At 57.9% G+C, this 17,977-nt stretch overlaps 1 protein-coding gene across 1 annotated transcript; it reads right to left on the bottom strand.

The window, feature by feature from the left end:
- Positions 1–340: 340 nt before the first annotated feature.
- ATP1B2 (ATPase Na+/K+ transporting subunit beta 2) lies at positions 341–17,555 on the bottom strand. The gene is made up of 7 exons (XM_030548140.1): positions 17,288–17,555; positions 6,538–6,666; positions 6,068–6,172; positions 5,111–5,316; positions 4,931–4,987; positions 3,955–4,053; positions 341–3,203 (listed from the first exon to the last, which is right to left on the bottom strand). The coding sequence occupies exons 1-7, from the start codon at positions 17,397–17,399 to the stop codon at positions 3,039–3,041; spliced, it is 873 nt and encodes a 290-aa protein (XP_030404000.1). The 5' UTR covers positions 17,400–17,555; the 3' UTR covers positions 341–3,038.
- Positions 17,556–17,977: the final 422 nt, after the last annotated feature.

Raw genomic sequence — 17,977 nt, forward strand, 5'->3', positions numbered from 1 at the left:
ATCGGTGTCCTCACGCTAATGCTGGGGAAACTGAGGCACACAGAGACGGAAAGGGACTTACCTAGTCAGAGATCCAGGACTAGGTCATACTGCCCCCCTAGCTAGGGACAAATTACACTGGGCTCCAACTTAAGTGCAATTTTAATAAGCCCACGTGGGCTTTTATATCTCATCCATGACCTCCGTACCCTGTTGCGGGGAGTTCCACCGGCTCTAAACACACTCCACTGCCCTCTATGCCTTTCACTATCCCATCTGTGACCTCAGTACCTTGTTGTGGGGAGTTCCACCGGCTCTAAACACATACCACATTGAAAATTAAACACTCCATTACCATCTCTAGTTTTTAAGGGTGGGTTTTTTTGTTTTATTTCTTCTCACCTTTTACAGTGGATCCGATACAGGCAATTAAATAATTCTGCAAATAAAAACGAACCAGAATAATAATAATAATAATAATAAAAAGTTAAAAAGCAAAGGAGTTGTTATTTCATTCATACAGTGATCTCAAGGATGCAGCATTAGGAAAATGGGGGGAGGAAGGGGGATTTAATTATTTTTAAAAAATTACTTCCAGTTCCAAATAAAAGGGAATTGTTTCTCTTGTGGTTTACAGACAACAGCAGAGAAGACTAGAGACCAGGCAGGAGTCTAATACAGGCAACGTTTGCGTCAGCTGTTTCAAGGGCAGAGTTAAGGGGGTGCAAGGAATTTCCCAGGATGCTGAGGAGGGGGGGGGCAAGTCTTGTCTCAGTGCAGATGCCGCATTAAGCGAAAAGACAGATTAAAAATAACTGTACATTAAAAGAGGAAGACAGACCCTAAGATGAGGAAAGGGGTCACATTGGTAGGAAGCAGGGGTACGACTTAGAAGGAGGTGCTGGAAAGGTTACAGCCCAATATGGCGGCCTCAGTTCTGTCGGCCAGGAATCCAAGATGGCCACCATCGCACAGCCCAACATGGCAGCCATTAGCCACGGAGGCCAGGAATCCAAGATGGCCACCATTACACAGCCAAGCTTTTGGCCATGAATACCAAGATTCAAAATGGCGACCGTTCCTCAGAGGCTATGTCAAGCCTTTGACTACAGCAGCCATTTTGTTTTTTCACAGACAGAGCCAAACGTCGGCTGAAAATGGCAGCCATTTTCCTTTCCTGGCCCACATGCCCCAGTCAGGTTGGCCAGACTTTTTGCCGCAGAGGCTAAGAAACAAAATGGCCACATTTCCACAGCTGATGGCAGCCATTTTGATTCCAGGCCTACCCCGACAATGGCCGCCGTGTCTCTTTTGCAGGGCAGGGGGTCAAAATGGTGGACATTCCGCAGCTGTTGTCCAGCCATTTTGATTCGCAGCCTATATGGACAAGGGGAACCACGTCGTTGGCTGCGGAATGGCAGCCATTTTGATTCCCGGCCTATGCGGGGACAAGGGCAACCACGTCGTTGGCTGCGGAATGGCGGCCATTTTGATTCACGGCCTATGCGGGGACAAGGGCAACCACGTCGTTGGCTGCGGAATGGTGGCCATTTTGATTCCCGGTCTACACGGATGAGGGCAGGCACATCGTTGGCTGCGGAATGGCGGCCATTTTGATTCCCGGCCTACGCGGGGACAAGGGCAACCACGTCGTTGGCTGCGGAATGGCAGCCATTTTGATTCCCGGCCTATGCGGGGACAAGGGCAACCACGTCGTTGGCTGCGGAATGGCGGCCATTTTGATTCACGGCCTATGCGGGGACAAGGGCAACCACGTCGTTGGCTGCGGAATGGTGGCCATTTTGATTCCCGGTCTACACGGATGAGGGCAGGCACATCGTTGGCTGCGGAATGGTGGCCATTTTGATTCCCGGTCTACACGGATGAGGGCAGCCACGTCATTGGCTGCGGAATGGCGGCCATTTTGATTCCCGGTCTACACGGATGAGGGCAGCCACGTCATTGGCTGCGGAATGGTGGCCATTTTGATTCCCGGTCTACACGGATGAGGACAGCCACGTCATTGGCTGCGGAATGGCGGCCATTTTGATTCCCGGTCTACACGGATGAGGACAGCCACGTCATTGGCTGTGGAATGGCGGCCATTTTGATTCCCGGTCTACACAGATGAGGGCAGCCACGTCATTGGCTGCGGAATGGCAGCCATTTTGATTCCCAACCGACACGGACAATGGTTGCTATCCCACAATCGGGCAACCACTGTTCAGCCATTTTGTTTTCTAACCTACGGGGACAACGGCGGTCGTACGGCTGGCCGCGGAAGTGGGGTCATTCCAATTTCCCGGCCTACATCCCTCCACTCAACCCTGCCACCTACTAGCTCAGGGAAACAAAATGGCCGCCAGCTCAAGACAAACGCACCAAATCTCAACGTCTATTGTAGGGGTGTGGGGTGGAGGATGGAAAACGGGGAGCGGGCAGAAGTGTGCGGGGAGGGGTGCATGGGGGGGGAATAGAGGTCTTGGCCGTACCTTAATTTTTAATATATATATATATAAAAAATATCTATATACATTTATTATTATATTAGGAAACATCTCAATGGGATTTCAAGGGGCAGGAGAAAGGGGGGGGTCACAGGTTCTGAGCTCCCCCCCCCCAATAAAAGGGGGGGAAGGGGCATTAGAAGAGATCTAAGAGACGTAGCATTCCAAAAGATTGAGGGGAGGGGTGTAAGGTGGTACCAGACCCTTCAGAGTAATCAGTATGTTTTGGGGTGGGGGGGCAGAATTGGGGTGCGGGGGGGGACAGGGAAGGTCACTAAAATGGCCAAAGAGCCAGGTTAGTCATCCTAGGATTCTCAGCAGGACGATTTCAAGAGCAAACACCCCCCCCCAGCTCCCGCAAAAAAATAAAATCAAATCCCAGGGGGGTCCCCCTCCCCAATGAAATAGGCCCCTCCTCCACCATCAAGCCCCGCCCAGAATGTGCTGGGGGCGCCTCCCCTGACGAAAGCTGGCTCCTCCTCCTCCATTAAGCCCTGCCCATTTGGGGGCGGAGCCCCGGGAAAGGTGGGGGAGGGGCAGAGGAGGCGGGGCTTAGTCCCTGTTGACCCGGATCTTGAAGGCCACGCGGCCAGCGAATTTGTCCCGCTCGTCGGTGGTGGCGATGTTCACCGCGTTGATCTTACACTCCACGTAGTGGTCCACGTTGGCCTCCAGGGTTAGGAACTTGACGGCCACGATGGGCTGGGTGTAGTTCACCTGGGGGGGGGCGCAGAAGGGAAGGGCGGGTCAGGAACCGAGGGTGGGTCCCCACTCCCCTCCCAGAGCCGGGGAGAGAACCCAGGAGTCCTGGCTCTCAGCCCCCCTGCTCTAACCACCAGCCCCCAGTCCCCTCCCAGAGCCGGGGAGAGAACCCAGGAGTCCTGGCTCCCAGCCCCCCCTGCTCTAACCACCAGCCCCCACTCCCCTCCCAGAGCTGGGGAGAGAACCCAGGAGTCCTGGCTCCCAGCCCCCTGCTCTAACCCACCAGCCCCCACTCCCGTCCCAGAGCCGGGGAGAGAACCCAGGAGTCCTGGCTCCCAGCCCCCCCTGCTCTAACCCACCAGCCCCCACTCCCCTCCCAGAGCCGGGGAGAGAACCCAGGAGTCCTGGCTCCCAGCCCCCCCTGCTCTAACCACCAGCCCCCACTCCTCACCCAGAGTTGGGGAGAGAACCCAGGAGTCCTGGCTCCCAGCCCCCCCTGCTCTGACCACCAGCCCCCACTCCCCACCCAGAGCCGGGGAGAGAACCCAGGAGTCCTGGCTCCCAGCCCCACCTGCTCTAACCACCAGCCCCCACTCCCCACCCAGAGTTGGGGAGAGAACCCAGGAGTCCTGGCTCTCAGCCCCTCCTGCTCTGACCCACCAGCCCCCACTCCTCTCCTAGGGCTAGGGAGAGAACATGGACTCCCCCCACCAGCAGAGATCAAGGCCTTCCCAGTCCTGAGCCCCCCCCCCACCCCCATACTCACATGGACTTTCTTGCCGTAGTAGGGAAAATACATGAGGTCGATGTGACCATTTGGGGGGTACATCACCATCTCCCCCAACTTCTGTGCATCCTCCTCTTTCTGGTGGGGGGGGAGAAGAGAGAGTTCAAGGGTTACCCAGAACCCCCCAGCCGTCCCCCACAACCCCTATCCCCTGTGCGTTCCCATTGGGGTCTTCCCTTCCCCCCCAAAAAAACCCCATCCCCCTGCTCCCTCGCCATCCCCCCCAGCCTTAGTTCCCCCCCATCCACCCCGCCTGCCCCCCAGCTTCCCCCCATCCTCAGAACCCATCATACCCCTAACCTCCCGTCCACCCCCCCTCATTTTCCTAGCCACCTGTCCACCCCCATTACGGAGCCCCCCCAATTCCTGTCCTTACTGCGTGCTCCATCTCGGGGTTCAGCTGCCCAGAAGGCGGAGGAGAGCGAGATGAAATGAGTGAATAAGCAGCCGAGAAGGAGAGGTAGCGAGAAGAGACTTGGGGCGGGGGGGAGCATCTCGAATCGGGGTGCAGTTGGGGGAAATCTGCTAAAATAGGGGTGCAATTTCGGATGGGATCAGTGAAACCACTTACTGCTCTGGGGCTGGGAGGGGCAGGGCTAAGGTGAATTGGGGGGGGGGCACCTCAAATCGGGGTGCAGCCAGACATCATCTAAGCTCAGGGTACAAGTCATGGGGACCCATTCAACCAACCAGCAGCTCCCCGAGGCTCTACGGGATGCGGAGGAGAGTGCTACAAGCTGGGGTGAGGGTTGTATCTATTTGGGGGACCTCCCTGGACCCCCCCCCACCTGAGGGGGGGGTCCCCCACTGCCCTTACCGCCTGGAGTTTGGAAATGGGCCTCTGTGGGCGGGAAGATCCAGAGAGAGACAAGGAAGGGGAATTAATGAAGAGAAAAGAGGGTGAGGAGGTGATGGAAGGGGGGGGCAGCAGGGTGGGGTGCGGGGGGGGTCTCACCTTCGCGGCGCAGGTGACGTTCATGGTCTGGTTGGCCCCTGCAAAGAAGTTGATGACCTGGAAGGAGGAAGGGGAGGGTGTCACAAAAAAAAGTGTGTGCGGGGTGGGGGGAGAACCCCCCAAATTTGGGGGTGGGGCGCCAACCCCAGCCCACGGTCCCGCCACGCTGGCCTCACCTACCCGGTTCATTTTGATGAGGATGCAAGGCCGGCCGTCGGCGTAGCCGTAGTGGGTGGGGTCGTTGAGGCCCGAACAGGCGCCCAGCGCCGTGCGGTTGAACTGGCAGGCCCGCTTGGGGTAATTCAGCACCCCGTTGTCCGGCTGCTCGTTGTAGCGGCCCGGGCGACACGCGTCGTTGGTGGCTGCCTGGATGGAGTCGTTGTAGGCTGGGGGGTGGGGACGTAGGGGGGGGGGAGTTAGCAGGATAGCGCTAAGGGGCTACCAGAGTTACAGCTCTGAGGAAAATCCTGTGGTGGGGAGTTCCGCAGGTTAACAACGTCCGGCTGGGGAAGGTTGCCGGCTCTGCTAACGGCCACCAGGGGGCAGCAGTCTGCCAGTCACGTGTATCCTCCCTCTGTCCAGGCAGCCATGGCTACGGACGCCCCCCCTCCACGTCCCGCTCCCCCCGGGGCCGTCAGGCACAACATGATGTGGGGGGGAGGGAGGCAGTTTGCAGGGGGCAGATACAATGCAGGGGCGGGGACCAGGGTCGGCAAGAGCGAAGCGCATTGCTGGGGATCCCTAGCTGGGTGGGGGCCATGCCCCACCCCAAATCTGGCTCTCCCCTCCCCCCACATCCAAACACCCACTCCAAAAAAAATTTAAAAAAAAAAATCTACTCCTATGCCCCGAATTCCCCTCCCCCTTCTCTCCCATCGCACCTCAAAATCTGTTCCTGCAACCCCCATGTGCCCCCAAATCTGTCCCCCCTGCACATCCCACCTGCCCCTCCTCCCAATTGCCCCTCCAAAAGTCTCATCTCTCTTCTCCCCCACACCCGCCCGCAGCCCGGGGGGGGGGACGACCCCAGAACTAGAAGCCACCATCTTCATCCCAATCCCCTTCTCCCCCCCCAATGGGGGTTAATCGGGGGGGGAAATGCCACCCACCCCCCCATTTGCCCCCATCCCAACTCACGCTCCAGGAAGTCATTCAGCATCTTGACGTAACGGTCCCAGGTCTCCGTGTTGCTGACGTTAAAAGTCACGTCCAGGGTGTCTGTCTTGGGGCGGATCATCATCCCTGGGAGGGGGCGGAGGGGGAAGAGAAAATATTGGGGGGGGGTATGCTTTAAGGAGGCAGTTCTAGCCCCCCCCCAACATCGTGCCAGTGCAGCCGGGTGCACGCGATGAGCGGGATCCACCGGGAGTGGCACGTGTGTGTGCATGGCCCGCACACGCACGTGCAAAAAAAAGGGGGTGCACAAGAGGGTCTCCCCGGGCCCACCCTCCCATGCAGGCCATGGCTGAGGAACCCAGGCCAGAGATGAGGATGGCAGGTGGGCGTGCGACAGGCGTGCGACGGACGTGCGATGCACAGGCAATGCAGGCGCAGTGGGGCATGCTGCCCCCCCCGGGCATGCCCCCCCCACACCCACGAGGCCTTACCGGGCACGGAGAGGCGGTCCTGGTACTTGGGGATGTAGGGGTCGACCGTCTGCAGCATGACCCACATGGTGAGCGTGAAAAGCGCCGTGAGGAAACCGTAGAACACCAGGTAGAAGAACAGGATCAAGGCTGGGAGGGGGTGAGAAAAACGGGGGGGGGTGTCAAGCAAAACCCCCACATGGGGGCTTAGCAGGATAGCGCTCAGGGGCTACCAGAGTTACAGCCCTGAGGAAAATCCTGTGGCGGGGAGTTCCGCAGGTTAACAACGTCCGGCTGGGGAAGGTTGCCGGCACCCAGGCTGGGAGCCCCTCCCTCCAGTCCCAGGCTGGCCTCGCTCCAGTTAATTAGACAGATGAAAAGGGAATGGGGGGATTTCCCCTCCCCCCAACACACAGCCTAACCCCCCCCCCGACAAACCTTGCACAGGAGGGAGGGGGCCTGGGCACGTACCCCCCCAAATAGGGGGCACTCGGGGGGGAAGTTGGATGTGACCCCCTCCAGCTTGCAGAGGAATGAAGGGGGCACGTGGCTTTCTCTCCAGACACAGGGGTCCGTGCCCCCCTCCTCTGGGTGTCTGGGGGGGGGTCAGCCAGTTGGGGGCCCTTCCCCAGACTAAATGGGAGGTAATGGGCCAGATCCCTCAATCTTCTTCAGATCCACCCCAACCCCTCCTCCCCCCCAGCCAGGGCATCCCCAAACATCCCTCCTCCTACACCCCCAGATCTACCCCTCCCCCACTGCACCCCCATCCAAGGTACCCCCAAAACCTCCCTCCATCTGCACCCCCAGATTACCCCTCCCCCAGAGCACCTGCAGCCAGCATATTCCCCAAACATGCCTCCCCACACCACCGGATCCACCTCTTTTCCCCAAAGCCCCCCCAATCTCCAGATACCCCCCAATAACCTCAGATCCAGCCCCCGGTACACCTCCAACCAGTACCCCCCACATCGGCAGAGCTCAGCCCAGCCCCACACTTCACCTAGGCCATGTGTCCCTGCAGAATGTGTTCCAGGCCCATTCCGGGGACCCCCACATGGAGCCCCATGGATTGGGGGGAGGGAATCGAGACACTGGAAAAGCCCTGGGGGAAATGGGGATCCCCTGACCCCCACCTCCAACACTCCCCTCCCCTGATCCCCAATACAGCCCCACAGCTAGCCAGTGACACCCCTCTGCCCTTGGGGCTCGCAGGTCGGCTCACTACTCGGGAGACAGGCCCGGTGAGTGCAGGACGGAACCCAAAGGTGAGAGAACAGACTAATTCTGAGCTACTAGTAGGTGTAAACCCAGAGTAACCCTCGTGTAAACCTAAAGGGGACGGCCACCAGCCCCTCTACTCCTGGGTGTAAAACCAGAGTAACTCCAGTGTAAACCCAAAGGGGATGGCCATCAGCCCCTCTGCTCCCCAGCTACTCCTGGGTGTAAAACCAGAGTAACTCCGGTGTAAACCTAAAGGGGACGACCACCAGCCCCTCTACTCCCGGGTGTAAACCCAGAGTAACTCCGATGTAAACCTAAAGGGGATGGCCATCAGCCCCTCTACTCCCCAGCTACTCCTGGTGTAAACCCAGAGTAACTCTCGTGTAAACCTAAAGGGGACGGCCACCAGCCCCTCTACTCCTGGGTAAAACCAGAGTAACTCCGGTGTAAACCTAAAGGGGACGGCCACCAGCCCCTCTACTCCCCAGCTACTCCTGGGTGTAAACCCAGAATAACCCCGGTGTAAACCTAAAGGGGACGGCCACCAGCCCCTCTACTCCCCAGCTACTCCTGGGTGTAAACCCAGAATAACTCCGATGTAAACCTAAAGGGGACGGCCACCAGCCCCTCTACTCCCCAGCTACTCCTTGGTGTAAACCCAGAATAACCCCGGTGTAAACCTAAAGGGGACGGCCACCAGCCCCTCTGCTCCCCAGCTACTCCTGGGTGTAAACCCAGAGTAACTCCGATGTAAACCTAAAGGGAACGACCACCAGCCCCTCTACTCCCGGGTGTAAACCCAGAGTAACTCCGGTGTAAACCTAAAGGGGATGGCCATCAGCCCCTCTACTCCCCAGCTACTCCTGGTGTAAACCCAGAGTAACCCTGGTGTAAACCTAAAGGGGACGGCCACTAGCCCCTCTACTCCCCAGCTACTCCTGGTGTAAACCCAGAGTAACTCCGGCGTAAAACTAAAGGGGACTGCCACCAGCCTCTCTACTCCCCAGCTACTCCTGGTGTAAACCCAGAGTAACTCCAGTGTAAACCCAAAGGGGATGGCCATCAGCCCCTCTGCTCCCCAGCTACTCCTGGGTGTAAAACCAGAGTAACTCCGGTGTAAACCTAAAGGGGACGGCCACCAGCCCCTCTACTCCCAGGTGTAAACCCAGAGTAACTCCGATGTAAACCTAAAGGGGACAGCCACCAGCCCCTCTACTCCCGGGTGTAAACCCAGAGTAACTCTGGTGTAAACCTAAAGGGGATGGCCATCAGCCCCTCTACTCCCCAGCTACTCCTGGTGTAAACCCAGAGTAACTCCAGTGTAAACCCAAAGGGGATGGCCACCAGCCCCTCTGCTCCCCAGCTACTCCTGGGTGTAAACCCAGAATAACCCCTGTGTAAACCTAAAGGGGACGACCACCAGCCCCTCTACTCCCTGGTGTAAACCCACAGTAACTCCGGTGTAAACCTAAAGGGGATGGCCATCAGCCCCTCTACTCCCCAGCTACTCCTGGTGTAAACCCAGAGCAACCTTGGTGTAAACCTAAAGGGTATGGTCACCAGCCCCTCTACTCCCTAGCTACTCCTGGTGTAAACCCAGAGTAACCCCGGTGTAAACCTAAAGGGGATGGCCACCAGCCTCTCTACTCCCCAGCTACTCCTGGGGTAAACCCAGAGTAACCTCAGTGTAAACTTAAAGGGGACGGCCACCAGCCTCTCTACTCCACAGCTACTCCTAGGTGTAAACCCAGAGTAACCCCAATTTAAACCTAGAGGGGACGGCCACCAGCCCCTCTACTCCCAAGCTACTCCCGTGTGTAAACCCAGAGTAACCTCGGTGTAAACCTAAAGGGGATGGCCACCAGCCCCTCTATACCCCAGCTACTCATGGTGTAAACCCAGAGTAACCCCGGTGTAAACCTAAAGGGGACGGCCACCAGCCTCTCTACTCCCCAGCTACTCCTGGTGTAAACCCAGAGTAACCTCAGTGTAAACTTAAAGGGGTTCGGCCACCAGCCTCTCTACTCCACAGCTACTCCTAGGTGTAAACCCAGAGTAATCCCAGTGTAAACCTAGAGGGGACGGCCATCAGCCCCTCTACTCCCCAGCTACTCCTGGTGTAAACCCAGAGTAACCCCGGTGTAAACCTAAAGGGGACGGCCACCAGCCTCTCTACTCCCCAGCTACTCCTGGGTGTAAACCCAGAATAACCCCGGTGTAAACCTAAAGGGGACGACCACCAGCCCCTCTACTCCCGGGTGTAAACCCAGAGAACTCCGGTGTAAACCTAAAGGGGATGGCCATCAGCCCCTCTACTCCCCAGCTACTCCTGGTGTAAACCCAGAGTAACCCCGGTGTAAACTTAAAGGGGACGGCCACCAGCCTCTCAACTCCACAGCTACTCCTAGGTGTAAACCCAGAGTAACCCCAGTGTAAACCTAGAGGGGACGGCCACCAGCCCCTCTACTCCCAAGCTACTCCCGGGTGTAAACCCAGAGTAACCTCGGTGTAAACCTAAAGGGGATGGCCACCAGTCCCTCTACTCCCGGGTGTAAACCCAGAGTAACCTTGGTATAAACCTAAAGGGGACGGCCACCAGCCCCTCTATTCCCCAGCTACTCCTGGTGTAAACCAAGAGTAACCTCAGTGTATACTTAAAGGGGACGGCCACCGGCCCCTCTACTCCCCAGCTACTCCTGGTGTAAACCCAGAGTAACTCCGGTGTAAACCTAAAGGGGACTGCCACCAGCCCCTCTACTCCCCAGCTACTCCCGTGTGTAAACCCAGAGTAACCTCGGTGTAAACCTAAAGGGGATGGCCACCAGCCCCTCTACTCCCGGGTGTATACCCAGAGAACTCCGGTGTAAACCTAAAGGGGATGGCCATCAGCCCCTCTACTCCCCAGCTACTCCTGGTGTAAACCCAGAGTAACCCCGGTGTAAACCTAAAGGCGACGGCCACCAGCCTCTCTACTCTCCAGCTACTCCTGGTGTAAACCCAGAGTAACCTCAGTGTAAGCTTAAAGGGGACGGCCACCAGCCTCTCTACTCCACAGCTACTCCTAGGTGTAAACCCAGAGTAACCCCAGTGTAAACCTAGAGGGGACGGCCACCAGCCCCTCTACTCCCAAGCTACTCCCGGGCGTAAACCCAGAGTAACCTCGGTGTAAACCTAAAGGGGACGGCCACCAGCCCCTCTACTCCCGGGTGTAAACCCAGAGTAACCTTGGTATAAACCTAAAGGGGACGGCCACCAGCCCCTCTATTCCCCAGCTACTCCTGGTGTAAACCAAGAGTAACCTCAGTGTAAACTTAAAGGGGACGGCCACCGGCCCCTCTACTCCCCAGCTACTCCTGGTGTAAACCCAGAGTAACTCCGGTGTAAACCTAAAGGGGACTGCCACCAGCCCCTCTACTCCCCAGCTACTCCTGGTGTAAACCCAGAGTAACTCTGGTGTAAACCTAAAGGGGAGGGCCACCAGCCCCCCTTCTCCCGAGCTACTCCTGGTGTAAACCCAGAGTAACTCCGGTGTAAACCTAAAGGGGACTGCCACCAGTCTCTCTACTCCCCAGCTACTCCAGGTGTAAACCCAGAGTAACTCCAGTGTAAACCCAAAGGGGACGGCCACCAGCCCCTCTGCTCCCCAGCTACTCCTGGGTGTAAAACCAGAGTAACTGCGGTGTAAACCTAAAGGGGACGGCCACCAGCCCCTCTACTCCCCAGCTACTCCTGGGTGTAAACCCAGAATAACCCCGGTGTAAACCTAAAGGGGATGACCACCAGCCCCTCTACTCCCGGGTGTAAACCCAGAGTAACTCCAGTGTAAGCCTAAAGGGGATGGCCATCAGCCCCTGTACTCCCCAGCTACTCCTGGTGTAAACCCAGAGTAACCCTGGTGTAAACCTAAAGGGGATGGCCACCAGCCCCTCTACTCCCCAGCTACTCCTAGTGTAAACCCAGAATAACCCCGGTGTAAACCTAAAGGGGACGACCACCAGCCCCTCTACTCCCGGGTGTAAACCCAGAGTAACTCCAGTGTAAGCCTAAAGGGGATGGCCATAAGCCCCTCTACTCCCCAGCTACTCCTGGTGTAAACCCAGAGTAACCCCGGTGTAAACCTAAAGAGGACAGCCATCAGCCCCTCTACTCCCCTGCTACTCCTGGTGTAAACCCAGAGTAACCCCAGTGTAAACCTAAAGGGGACAGCCACCAGCCCCTCTACTCCCCAGCTACTTCTGGTGTAAACCCAGAGTAACCTCAGTGTAAACTTAAAGGGGTCGGCCACCAGCCTCTCTACTCCACGGCTACTCCTAGGTGTAAACCCAGAGTAACCCCAGTGTAAACCTAGAGGGGACGGCCATCAGCCCCTCTACTCCCCAGCTACTCCTGGTGTAAACCCAGAGTAACCCCGGTGTAAACCTAAAGGGGACGGCCACCAGCCTCTCTGCTCCCCAGCTACTCCTGGTGTAAACCCAGAGTAACCCCAGCGTAAACCTAAAGAGGATGACCACCAGTCCCTCTATTCCCCAGCTACTTCTGGTGTAAACCCAGAGTAACCTCAGTGTAAACTTAAAGGGGACGGCCACCAGCCTCTCTACTCCATGGCTACTCCTAGGTGTAAACCCAGAGTAACCCCAGTGTAAACTTAGAGGGGACGGCCACCAGCCCCTCTACTCCCAAGCTACTCCCGGGTGTAAACCCAGAGTAACCTCGGTGTAAACCTAAGGGGGATGGCCATCAGCCCCTCTACTCCCGGGTGTAAACCCAGAGTAACCTTGGTATAAACCTAAAGGGGATGGCCACCAGCCCCTCTACTCCCCAGCTACTCCTGGTGTAAACCCAAGAGTAACCCTGGTGTAAACCTAGAGGGGATGGCCACCAGCCCCTCTACTCCCCAGCTACTCCTGGTGTAAACCTGGAGTAACCCCGGTGTAAACCTAAAGAGGATGACCACCAGCCCCTCTACTCACCAGCTACTCCTGGTGTAAACCCAGAGTAACCCCGCTGTAAACCTAAAGGGGACGGCCACCAGCCTCTCTACTCCCCAGCTACTCCTGGTGTAAACCCAGAGTAACTCCGGTGTAAACCTAAAGGGGACAGCCACCAGCCCCTCTACTCCCCAGCTACTCCTGGTGTAAACCCAGAGTAACCACAGTGTAAACCTAAAGAGGATGACCACCAGCCCCTCTATTCCCCAGCTACTCCTGGTGTAAACCAAGAGTATACTCAGTGTAAACTTAAAGGGGACGGCCACCAGCCTCTCTACTCCACAGCTACTCCTAGGTGTAAACCCAGAGTATCCCCAGTGTAAACCTAAAGGGGACGGCCACCAGCCCCTCTACTCCCCAGCTACTCCCTGGTGTAAACCCAGAGTAACCTCGGTGTAAACCTAAAGGAGATGGCCACCAGCCCCTCTACTCCCGGGTGTAAACCCAGAGTAACCTTGGTATAAACCTAAAGGGGACGGCCACCAGCCCCTCTACTCCCCAGCTACTCCTGGTGTAAACCCAGAGTAACCCCAGTGTAAACCTAGAGGGGGTGGAGATTAGCCCCTGTGCTCCCCTAGGAGCAAACCCAAAGGTGAGGGAGAACACAGTAGATCTGGGCTCACTCTGGTGTAACCCCAATGTAAACCTAACACAGATGGTGACTGACCCCTCTGCTCCCTCCTGGTGCAAATCCCGAGTAACCCAGCTGCAAACTTGAAATTGGAGGCATGGGAGAGCTGTCCTTGGTTATTGGCAGTGTAAACCCAGACTAACCCCTTTGTAAATCTACAAGTGTCTGTCTGCACAGAATCGGCCCCCTCCACCTGCAGCTATTTCTGAGCATGGGAGAGACGTAAAGCCAGGTGAACAGGTGTAAACCTGTAGTAACCCTAGCACAAGCCAAAAGCTGACTGAAAACCAAAGCGTAGCCCCTCTCCTCAGAGGTGTAAATCCAGAGTAAGCAGTGAGACTCCAAAGGCAGCGGAGATCAGAGAGTGATCAGTTGCTCCCGGGTGTAAATCCAGAGTAACCCAAATTCAAGGGGGATCAGAGTAATGCTTTGCTCCAGGTGTCAACCTTTGAGTAATCTCCTACAGGTGTCAATCCGGAGTAACCCAAATGCAAGTAGGGGGAGGAAATCAGAGCAGTGCATTGCACCCCAGCTACTACCCGGTGTAAATCTAGAGTGACTCCACTGATCTCCAGCACCATATGGGTCTCAGGGAGTGACCCACGGCTCCTGGCTACTCTTGGGTGTCAATCCAGAGTAACCCAAATGCAAGTAGGGGGAGGAAATCAGAGCAGTGCATTGCACCCCAGCTACTACCCAGTGTAAATCTAGAGTGACTCCACCGATCTCCAATGAGTTATGGGTCTCAGGGAGTGACCCCCGGCTCCTGGCTACTCTTAGGTGTCAATCCAGACTAACCCAAATACAAGAGGGGGGGGAATCAGAGAAGTGCATTGCACCCCAGCTACTACCCAGTGTAAATCTAGAGCAACTCCACCGATCTCCAACGCCTTATGGGTTACAGGGAGTGACCCACGGCTCCCGGCTACTCCTGGGTGTCAACCCGGAGTAACCCCCCCGTGCAATCAGTGCAACACTCCTAGCTACCCCCCTGCCCGCACACCAGCTCTTCTGAGGAGGGCAGCGGGGTAGCGGGACTCCCCCCAGCCCCACAAACAAAGCCCTCGGCCAGCGGTCAGCTCAGAGCCCCTAAGCCCAAGGATTGGCAAGGGCAGGTCATGGAGCCAGTGACACGCAGCGTCCCCCCCCCCCCCCCCCGCCCCAGGCTCTGGGCCCCATTGTGATCCCGGGAAAGGACAGGGGAGGGGTTAATGTGGCCCCACATCTTGCCCTCTGCCAGACCCCTCCGCAGGGCCTCCCCCACTTCCCAGCCCTCCAAGCTCAGTCAGCCCCCCTCCATTTCTGTCTCCCCACTCCGCCATCTGTCCCCACATTCCCCAGCCCCCCCACTCCACCACCTGGTCCCACAGCCCCCAGCTCCCCCACCTTCCCCCAGCTCCTCCACTCCACCACATCTACCTTTCCCCGGCCCCCCACTCCACCACATGCTCCCCTCCCTCAGCCTCACCAACCACCTGCCCCCCACATCCCCCAGCCTCCCCACTCCACATCTACCTGCCCCCCAGCTCCCCCACCAACCCCACTTCCCTCAGGCCCCACTCCACCACCTCTACCTGCCCCCCTACTCCGGCTCCCACCTGCCTCCCAGCTCCCCCCACTCCATCAGCCCCCCACATTCCCCCCTTTTTCACCAGCCCCACATATGCTCCACCAGCCCCAGCCCCCCCCACTCCAACAACTCCCCATCCAGCTCCCTGCCAGCCCCTCCCCTCTCCTTCCCCCAGCCCCAACCTCTCTCCTCTCAGTCCCCTCCCCCCACTGCCCCCCCCAGATCTCCCCCCCCCAGCTCGCCGCCAGCCCAATCCGGTCCGCCAGGCCGCCAGCTTCTCCACAATGCAGCAAGCCAAGACACTATCCCCCAGCCAGAGCAAGATGGGAACCCAGCCCCCCCCCAAGTGTCACCACCAGCCCCCCCTCCCCGGCCGCCTGCTGCAGCGAATCTAAGCCAGGATTAATTGTGAATCCCCAGGCAACCGCCCCCCCCCCCCAGATCTGGATAAAGCAAAGGGCAATTAATCCAACCAGTGGGGGGGGGTCCCCATTCTGGGCCCCCCCCATACAGCTCCCCTGCCCCCCCTCATAGCTGGGTTCCCTCCTCCTATCCAATCCCTTCCCACTCCCAAAAGATGGGGGGAGGTGTCAGGCCATAGGGGACGGAACCTACGTGCAGGAGGAAAAGGGGGGGTGTGAAAAGTGGGGGGGCAGAGCTAAATAGGGGGAGGGACTGGACAGTGGGGAGAAATCTGAGGGGGTCAGAGTGGGTAGGATAAGGGGGGCTAATTTTGCAGGTAGGGGGCTAATGCCGGATTGGGGGGGGGCTGATCTCAGATGCAAGGGGGTTGATCATGGATGGGGGGTTGATCCCAGATATGGGGAGGCTGATTGTGGATGGGGAGGCTGGATGGCGGGGCTGATCCCAGATGGGGGGGGCTGATCCTGGATTTTTTTCTTACTTCATTACAAAAATACTCCCCCTTCCCTGTCCCCCTTGGCGTGGGGTGGGGCCTGCGTTGACAGATGGGGGGGGCAGGCGAAGACTCGCCCAGCTCCTACAGAAAGCTGAGTGACCTACTTTCCCAGCCGCCGCCACAGCACCATGAAACTGGGTGGGGGGGCCCGGGAGATTGATAGAGACAGGGCGGGGGGGCATTACCCGCCCCCCCAGCCTCTGCCCCCTAAATAGCCCTAGGCCCTGAGCTCTGTCTCTGCCCCACACCAATCTCCGAGGCCAGCCTCATCTCTGCCCCCCGTCACCCCCCCCCCAGTACTGCATAGATAAGGACAGCTGAATTTTTTTGGAGGGGGTGAGGAACAGACCCCCCCAAAATTTGCTCCTTCACACCCACAGCCCAAGAATCCCAGACCTGGATCTGAGCTGGTTCAGTCCATTTCAGCCCTCCTCCTGCCCCCCCATATGCCTCCCCATCTGCCCTCCTCCCCCCACCCCATATTCCAAGGCACCCCCCTGCCTGCCCCCCCTAGGGAAATCCTAGTCCTGCATCTACTCCCCTCTTTCCTGGGGGGGAAGGGAAAATAGATCCCCCTATTGATGCATGACCCCAAAGACACCCCATAACCCCTTGCCAGCCCCCCCAATCCTCTCCTTTCCCCCTTCCTCCTCCTTGTTGCTTAGGATTTGGGGGGACACTGCACCCCCATTTCAACTCCCCCAATAAACCCTTTGCCTGATTTCTCTCCCCTCCAGCCATGACACCCCTTGATGACCCCCCCTTTCATCTTCCCCTCTCTACAGCACCCCCCCCACTAGAAACCCCATGGGGGGGGCCACAGGCAAGGACTCCCCCGTAGCCTGTGATCATTTACTCCCCCCATGAAACACCCCAAAACAGCTACCATTCTTAGAAGGGCTTGGAGCCTAGCCCCCCCACCCAATAACCCCCCCTATTTTAAGGCCAACAGACCCCCCTAAAAATACACCCCAGGCATCACCCAAGGACTCCACTTTCTACAGGGATTTGGGTCATGACGGAGCCCATCCTCCTAGAGAACTGCCCCCCCTGAACATCCCCCCCAATCCACCTCCTTTTCGGGCTCTTCAAGGACACCCCAAGAATCCCCCCAGATAACCTGCTCCTGACACCCCCAGGTAGATAAAAGGAGGGAGGGTTGAGGGCTCCTGCTAACGACACCCCAGTTTCTCTCCCTTATCAAGCTCCCCCCGTCCTCCTCCTTTTAAGGGCTCCTGCTAGCGACACCCCAATTTCTGTCCCATATCAACCTCCCCCCGGCCCCCTCCTTTTCAGGACACCCCAATTTCTCCTCCTAGATCAGCGCCCCCAACCCCTCCACACACTTCCCCTGCTTTTCAAGGGCTAACCCCCCAATCGCCGCTCCCCCAGGCTCTGCCCCCGAGCCAGCCCCCCCCCCGCCCAGGCCAGCCACGTACCCCAACTGCTGCCGGTGCGCCCCATAAATTGGTGGGTGCGCGGATTCCAGATGGCTTCTCGCCACTCCGCCATGACTTGCCCGCAGGTTTTCTTCTCTTTCTCGATAGCCATGGTGTGTCTGTGCGGGGGGGCGGCTGCTGCAGAACTGGGGGGGCTGGAGGAAGGACCCCTAGATCCCCTGGCCGAGGAAGGCGCTGCGGGGGGGGGACGCTGGATACGTAGCTACACCCAGGAGATGCTGCCCCAGCGGAGGATGAGCAAGGCAAAGCGGCGTGTGTGTGTGTGGGGGGGTATTTTATTTCGGGCTCCCCCCCCAGGCCCCGCCCCACCGGGTGCTTATGCATATGCAAATGAGCCCTCCCAGGGGGCGGGGCGGCTCATTCCGGCTTTGCGGCCGGCCCCAGGGAGGGGCTTAAAGAGACGGGGGGGGGGGGGAATCTTCCCTCCCCCCCCCCCCCCGAGGAAAGGGGGATGTCCTCTGGGGTGGGCCCCTCCCCAGGGACAGGTGATAGATAGATATATAGATAGAGGGGGTGGAGGGGGGTATATAGATAGATAGATAGATAGATAGAGGGGTGGATGGGGATAGATAGATAGATAGATAGATAGATAGATAGATAGATAGAGGGGTGGATGGGGATAGATAGAGGGGGTGGATGGGGATGGATGGATAGATAGATAGAGGGGAT

This window comes from Gopherus evgoodei, unplaced genomic scaffold, assembly GCF_007399415.2.
Source record: "Gopherus evgoodei ecotype Sinaloan lineage unplaced genomic scaffold, rGopEvg1_v1.p scaffold_86_arrow_ctg1, whole genome shotgun sequence".
In the NCBI taxonomy this organism is placed as follows: Eukaryota; Metazoa; Chordata; order Testudines; family Testudinidae; genus Gopherus; species Gopherus evgoodei.